At 35.0% G+C, this 7,078-nt stretch overlaps 1 protein-coding gene across 1 annotated transcript in view; it reads left to right on the forward strand.

The window, feature by feature from the left end:
• LOC107720033 (collagen alpha-1(I) chain-like) overlaps positions 1-7,078 on the forward strand; it is a 43,585-nt gene that overhangs the window by 27,406 nt on the left and 9,101 nt on the right. The window contains exons 41-48 of the mRNA XM_016527610.1: positions 1,182-1,289; positions 1,392-1,445; positions 2,970-3,077; positions 4,073-4,126; positions 4,208-4,315; positions 4,396-4,449; positions 5,855-5,962; positions 6,044-6,320. Coding sequence (XP_016383096.1) covers positions 1,182-1,289; positions 1,392-1,445; positions 2,970-3,077; positions 4,073-4,126; positions 4,208-4,315; positions 4,396-4,449; positions 5,855-5,962; positions 6,044-6,320 — 871 coding nt within the window. The remainder of the gene's footprint in view (positions 1-1,181; positions 1,290-1,391; positions 1,446-2,969; positions 3,078-4,072; positions 4,127-4,207; positions 4,316-4,395; positions 4,450-5,854; positions 5,963-6,043; positions 6,321-7,078) is intronic.

The raw sequence follows: 7,078 nt of genomic DNA on the forward strand, positions 1-7,078 counted from the left end.
CCCAATCTTTACATAATTTATGCATTTATCAGACATTTCCATTTATGCATTTATGGATGCCCACTCTTTTTATACATAATTTATGCATTTATCAGACATTCCATTTATGCATTTATGCATGCCCACTCTTTTTATACATAATTTATGCATTTATCAGACATTCCATTTATGCATTTATGCATGCCCACTCTTTTTACACATCATTTATGCATTTATCAGACATTTCCATTTATGCATTTATGCATGCCCAATCTTTTTATACATAATTTATGCATTTATCAGACATTTCCATTTATGCATTTATGGATGCCCACTCTTTTTATACATAATTTATGCATTTATCAGACATTCCATTTATGCATTTATGCATGCCCACTCTTTTTACACATCATTTATGCATTTATCAGACATTTCCATTTATGCATTTATGCATTCCCAATCTTTTACACATCATTTATGCATTTATCAGACATTTCCATTTATGCATTTATGCATGCCCAATCATTAAAGAGCCAACAATAACACAAGCCTGCATCTTGAAGAAAAATTTCTGATGATTTGCAAAAAAACAAAAAAAAACAAAAAAAAACACGCCTAGTGTGATGCTGAGTTCAAAAATATTGAATAAAGCTTTAAAGAATGAAGATATGTCAGCTTATCACGTACTAAAATAAAAACTGTCAAATCTCAAGAGTGTTGGTTTTAAAGACAAGAAGTATTCATATAATTTACAACCTTACAATCTGAACGTGTCTGAAAAATATGTTTAGATACTCCATTTAATGTTGAAGAATTTTACATCAACCCACGTTTATGAGCTTTTTGAACAAAATCTGTCCATTTCTGTTGCTGTTTGGATGTAGTGAAACACCCAAAACATTAGGCTCATGTTTGCATTTTTTATACATTTAAGTACTGAGTAATATTAATTAACTAATTAGCGTTTGGCTTAGGGTTACTTGCATGTAATTATGAATAATTAATTGCTATTATAATGGTAAGAGCATGTAACGTGTAACAAGGACACCTTAAAATAAAGTGTTACCTTATTTTGTAATTAAATTATGTAATTCCTTAACTAGTTATTCCCCAACACTGCTGAATACTGTACCCTTTCATGTTGTCTTCAGTAAACCTTTGCTTTAGTTGCCCTTCTTCACAACACTCGTTCATCTCCTCAGGGAGAGCCAGGCAAGCAGGGACCCAGTGGGCCTTTAGGAGAGCGAGGGCCTCCTGGACCCATGGGGCCTCCTGGACTGGGTGGAGCTCCTGGTGAAGCTGGTCGTGAGGTGAGCGAACTCCACCCATCTTGAGAGTTTTCTTTAACCAGAATCGGCTGCATTCTGCGCAGTATGATTGAGTTATTCCCGTTATGTCACTCATCTCTGCAGGGTAACCCTGGACATGATGGTGCTCCTGGCCGTGACGGTCCCCCTGGACCTAAGGTGAGCGCAATCCTATCCAATCGAGGCATTAATATCTTTTTCATAGAAAACTTTTAAATAAAAATATGCATTAAAAATGGACTACAACTAAAATAGCGTTTTCTGATTCATTTTGTAACTATGCATGCATGCAACCTATTTTAGTTAAAAAAAACTATTACGTATTACGTGTTTTGTATATTATTTTTTTAATTACAAATATTAGTCTCTAAATTAAAACAAGGTCATAAAAGCTGAATGCATTATAATTCCATTCCATTCCATTTAGTCATTTAGCAGATGCTTTTATGCAAAGCGACTTACAAATAAAAGACAATGGAAGCAATCAAAATCAACAAAAGAGCAATGATATGCAAGTGCTATAACGAGTCTCAGCTTAACGCAGTACACGTAGCAAAATAAATTCTATAATAAATAAAAAGAAAACATAGAAAAAGAATAGAGCAAGCTAGAGGCCTTTTTTTGCTTTTTGTTAACTGTATAATAAATAAAAAGAAAACAAATAGACAGAACACAAAAATAATAGAGAAGCTAGTGTTTATATATATATAGGAAGGAAACAAGCAGTTAGTAAATGAATAGAGTGCAAGTCTTTTTTTAAAGAATAGAATTGGAATAGAGAGCGCTAGAGTTAGAGGGTCAAATAAAGATGGAATAGATGTTTATTTGACACTCTAACTCTAGAATGAGCTTTATAAAAGCTGAATGCATTATAATTTATCTAACTCTAGCACTCTATTCTAATTCTATTCTTAAAAAAATACAAAATGAATAAGCAAAATACTACTATGCACTGACATTAAAATTAATCATTTGATTGATATGATGCACTTATTGTGTACGTACATGTTGTTGTTACGTTGTATATATATATATATAGGAAGGAAACAAGCAGTTAGTAAATGAATAGAGTGCAAGTCTTTTTTTAAAGAATAGAATTGGAATAGAGAGCGCTAGAGTTAGAGGGTCAAATAAAGATGGAATAGATGTTTATTTGACACTCTAACTCTAGAATGAGCTTTATAAAAGCTGAATGCATTATAATTTATCTAACTCTAGCACTCTATTCTAATTCTATTCTTAAAAAAATACAAAATGAATAAGCAAAATACTACTATGCACTGACATTAAAATTAATCATTTGATTGATATGATGCACTTATTGTGTACGTACATGTTGTTGTTACGTTGTACTTGTATTTAAAAAAAAATACTTGCATGTAATTACATCTGTCAGAAGTTTATAATTACTCCATCTTTACCCATCGTTAAACCTAACCGTACCCATATCCCACCTCAATAGCAAAAAACAAGCAATGCAATATGAACACAAGCACACTGTACTTATTTTTTAAGAATCTAAATAAATAAAGATTGTTAAAACTGATCAGTGGTAGTCATTATCACCCTATCTGGGTACGTTTCTTATCCCACATGTAATAAATGAATGCATATGCTGTAGATATGTTAAAAGTGCTTCCAGTGTGAAAGAGCACTTCTCTGAAATCCATCTGTTTGCTGCAGGGAGACCGCGGTGAGTCTGGCAACTCCGGCCCTCATGGGGCCCCTGGTGCTCCTGGAGCTCCTGGCCCCATGGGTCCATCGGGCAAGACTGGAGATCGTGGAGAGGCTGTGAGTTTCTATACGCAAACACATTCTGCATGAAAAAAATTACCAGAATCCTTTGAATCAAAAGCCTCTGTTTGCATTTTTAAAATGAACAAATAAATGCAATACACCCATGCCAGCAAGTGGCATTATATAAGTGTTGTTTTAGTATCATTTCTATACTTTTATAGTTGTTGTTAATATTTTGTGTTTTATATATATATATATATATATATATATATATATTACATTTCAATTTTAAAGTTTTAACAGTGTTTTTTTTTTTTATTGTCCATATAGTCTTTTAAGTTTTCGTTTATTCAGCATTGCATTTTTCATTCATAGATTTATAGAGCTTTTAGTACTTGAAGTGAAACTAAAGGAAAATTTGAATTATTGCTATGGCAACTAGCCAAAAAAAAATAAGCATGTTTTCTGTTTTATTTAAAGTAATGCCATTTTTTATGGTTTTAGTTAAATTAAGTACTGAACTGTTTTAAATATTGATAATAATAATGTTTCTTGAGCAGCAAATCAGCATATTAGAATGATTTCTGAAGATCATGTGACACTGAAGACTGGAGTAATGATGCTGAAAATACAGCTGCGCATCACAGAAATACATTACAATTTAACAGATATTCACATAGAAAACAGTTATTTTAAATAGTAAAAATATTTTACAATATCACTGCTTTTGCTGTATTTTGGATCAAATTAATGCAGGCTTGGTGAGCAGAAGAGACTTATTTAAAAAACATCAAAAATCTACTGTTCAGAACCTTTTGACTGGTAGTGTACTTTTATACTTTTTTTTACTTTTTTAGTTTCTTTGGCAACTAGCTAAAAAAAAACAAGCATGCTTTTTGTTTTATTTTATTTGAAGTAATGACATTTTTATGGTTTTAGTTAAAAGCCCTACACTATGATGTTCAAAACGGCTGATGTGACAAACTGAATTATCTCATGTATGTGGATGTTTAATGTTCTGCTGTTTTGTTTCTCTCACTTCTTCCCAGGGTCCCGCTGGTTCTGCTGGTGCTGCCGGTCCTGCTGGTGCTCGTGGTGGTCAAGTATGAATTTCTCATTGTGATCAGCTTCTATCCAGCTTGTTTTTCATCAGCAGGCTGATGGTTCTGGTCTCTGTAATGCAGGGTCCAGCTGGTTCTCGAGGAGATAAGGGTGAGGCTGGAGAGGCTGGAGAGCGAGGCATGAAGGGACACCGTGGCTTCACTGGAATGGCTGGAGTTCCTGGACCTCCTGTGAGTCAATCTAAACATCCAGATCTTCCACAAACTCCTTCACAAGTGGCTCACTCAAGTTGATTTCTAAATGTTTTTAGGGATCCCCTGGTGACCAAGGACCCGCTGGACCATCTGGCCCTGCTGGACCTCGTGTAAGTAGCACATGGATGATGAATTTTATATCAAGTCTAATTTATTCCCATAGAGCTTTTCACAGTGCAGTGAAAGACTAAAGTAGATGTTTGGCAGAATGTGCATGCTGCTCTTTTCCATACAGCAATAGTAGACGGTGACCAAGCGCTGTCCGACTCCACAAAACATCATAAAAGTATAAAAATATTCTCGATTTTAACCGATTCTAATTTTTGCAAAACAATATCGATTCTTAAATCCCAAGAATCAATTAATCTAGCCTGTTTTCAGTCAATGAATGGAACATCGTATCCAATAAATCGCAATACGTTTTGTACTTTGTTACTTTTAATATGAAACAAAGTCTCCGATTTCAAATTCTTACCATTTTATTACTATATTCAAACAATAAATGCTGTTTTGGCGCTGTTTGATCATCTCCTCCGCTTTAATAACAGTTTCAGCATGAAATAAACATAAATGAACATCCGAACCACAAAACATACATAAGGGTCAATTTTTTGAAATTGAGGTTTATGCATCACCTATGCATCAAGCTGTAAAATAAACTTTTTTAAATAATCTTTCCATTGATGTATGGATTGTTAGGATAGGACAATATTTGAAAATCTGGAATCTGAGGGTGCAAAAAAAATCTAAATATTGAGAAAATCATCTTTAAAGTTGTCCAAATGAAGTTCTTAGCAATGCATATTACTAATCAAAAATTAAGTTTTGATATATTTACGGTAGGAAATTTACAAAATATCTTCATGGAACATGATCTTTACTTAATATCCTAATGATTTTTGGCATAAATGAAAAATCGATAAGTTTGACCCATACAATGTTTTTTTGGCTATTGCTACAAATATACCCAAGCGACTTAAGACTGGTTTTGTGGTACAGGGTCACATATTATATGTTGATACCTATGCAACACATTAGTATTATAAGACATAAGGGTCTTTTGAAATTGAGGTTTATGCGTCACCTATGCATCAAGCTGTAAAATAAACTTTTTTAAATAAGCTTTCCATTGATGTATGGTTTGTTAGGATAGGACAATATTTGAAAATCTGGAATCTGAGGGTGCAAAAAAAATCTAAATATTGAGAAAATCATCTTTAAAGTTGTCCAAATGAAGTTCTTAGCAATGCATATTACTAATCAAAAATTAAGTTTTGATATATTTACGGTAGGAAATTTACAAAATATCTTCATGGAACATGATCTTTACTTTATATCCTAATGATTTTTGGCATAAAAGAAAAATTGATAATTTTGACCCATACAATGTATTGTTGGCTATTGCTACAAATATACCCCAGCGACTTAAGACTGCTTTTGTGCTGCAGGGACACAAATGAGAAACCGCAGGACAAGCTGTGTTTTAATCCTCAAACGGTTTTCTTCTGCTGACAGGGATCTTCTGGCTCTAACGGCATGGCTGGTAAGGAGGGTATGAATGGTTTGCCCGGACCTGTTGGACCTCCTGGACCCCGAGGTCGCTCTGGAGAAATGGGAGCTGCTGTAAGTCTGAAATCAGCACCGTTTTACTGCTAAATTAAGCTTTTTAGCTTTTGTTCTCATGTGGTTTTCTCTCTTCACCAGGGTTCTCCTGGTCTTCCCGGACCCCCAGGGCCTCCTGGCCCCGCAGGCATCGGCGAGCCGTTCCTCCCCATGCCTCAGGGAGAGAAGGGTCCAGATCCTATGCGTGGAGGCTACAGAGCCGACGACGCCAGCGTTCGCGACCGCGACACCGAGGTGGACACCAGCCTAAAATCTCTGAGCCAGAAGATCGAGAACATGCGCAGCCCCGAGGGAACCCAGGCCAACCCTGCACGCATGTGCCGCGACCTGAGGATGAGCCATCCAGACTGGAAGAGCAGTCAGTACTATTAATATTTCCCCAGCTAAACGTGGTTTTAAGTCAGTTATTTCTATCTCTTGCTGTAGTGTGTCAGTAGGAAATATCAGTTTACATTTCCAAACATTCCTTTTCAGTGTTGGGGAAAGTTACTTTTAAAAGTGATGCATTACAATGTTGCGTTACTCCCTAAAAAAAGTAACTAATTACGTTTGTGGAAAGTAATGCGTTGCGTTACTTTTAAATTACTTTTTAAATCTGGACAGGGCTTGCTTGTTTGTTTTTAATATAAAAAAGTTATTCTTTTACAATTGTAAAAACCCTTTCACACCAAAAGTTACATGAATGCGCCTCAGGCTGAAGGAAATGTAAATTCACGTCTGTACAGTAGAGGGCGCCGCTCAAACTAATCACATGAAGAATATGATGCAGGAGAAGAAAGTTCAACACTATTCGGCAATAACTAAAATGAAACACAAATTTGCTTAGTATGGTTGAATTGGATCATTGAATATTTAATTATTGCAGGTTTGTATAATATTCAGAGTTTGCTTTTAACTGTTTTTATACATTTTGAGGAATACTGAATCTGTTTTTGTGCAAGAGACATGAGTAAATGCATGTTCACATTTAGTCTAGAACTACAGTAAGCATCATAATTACACAGTGCACACAAGACCTCTGCACTTACTCCTGATTTCTCTCAACATGGGGACAGGAGAGCTGTCAGCCAATACATGGGAAAACAAAGTAACTGGCGTTACTTATTTGAAAAAAGA

This window comes from Sinocyclocheilus rhinocerous, unplaced genomic scaffold (genome assembly GCF_001515625.1).
Source record: "Sinocyclocheilus rhinocerous isolate Xijiao unplaced genomic scaffold, SAMN03320098_v1.1 scaffold792, whole genome shotgun sequence".
Classification (NCBI taxonomy): domain Eukaryota; kingdom Metazoa; phylum Chordata; class Actinopteri; order Cypriniformes; family Cyprinidae; genus Sinocyclocheilus; species Sinocyclocheilus rhinocerous.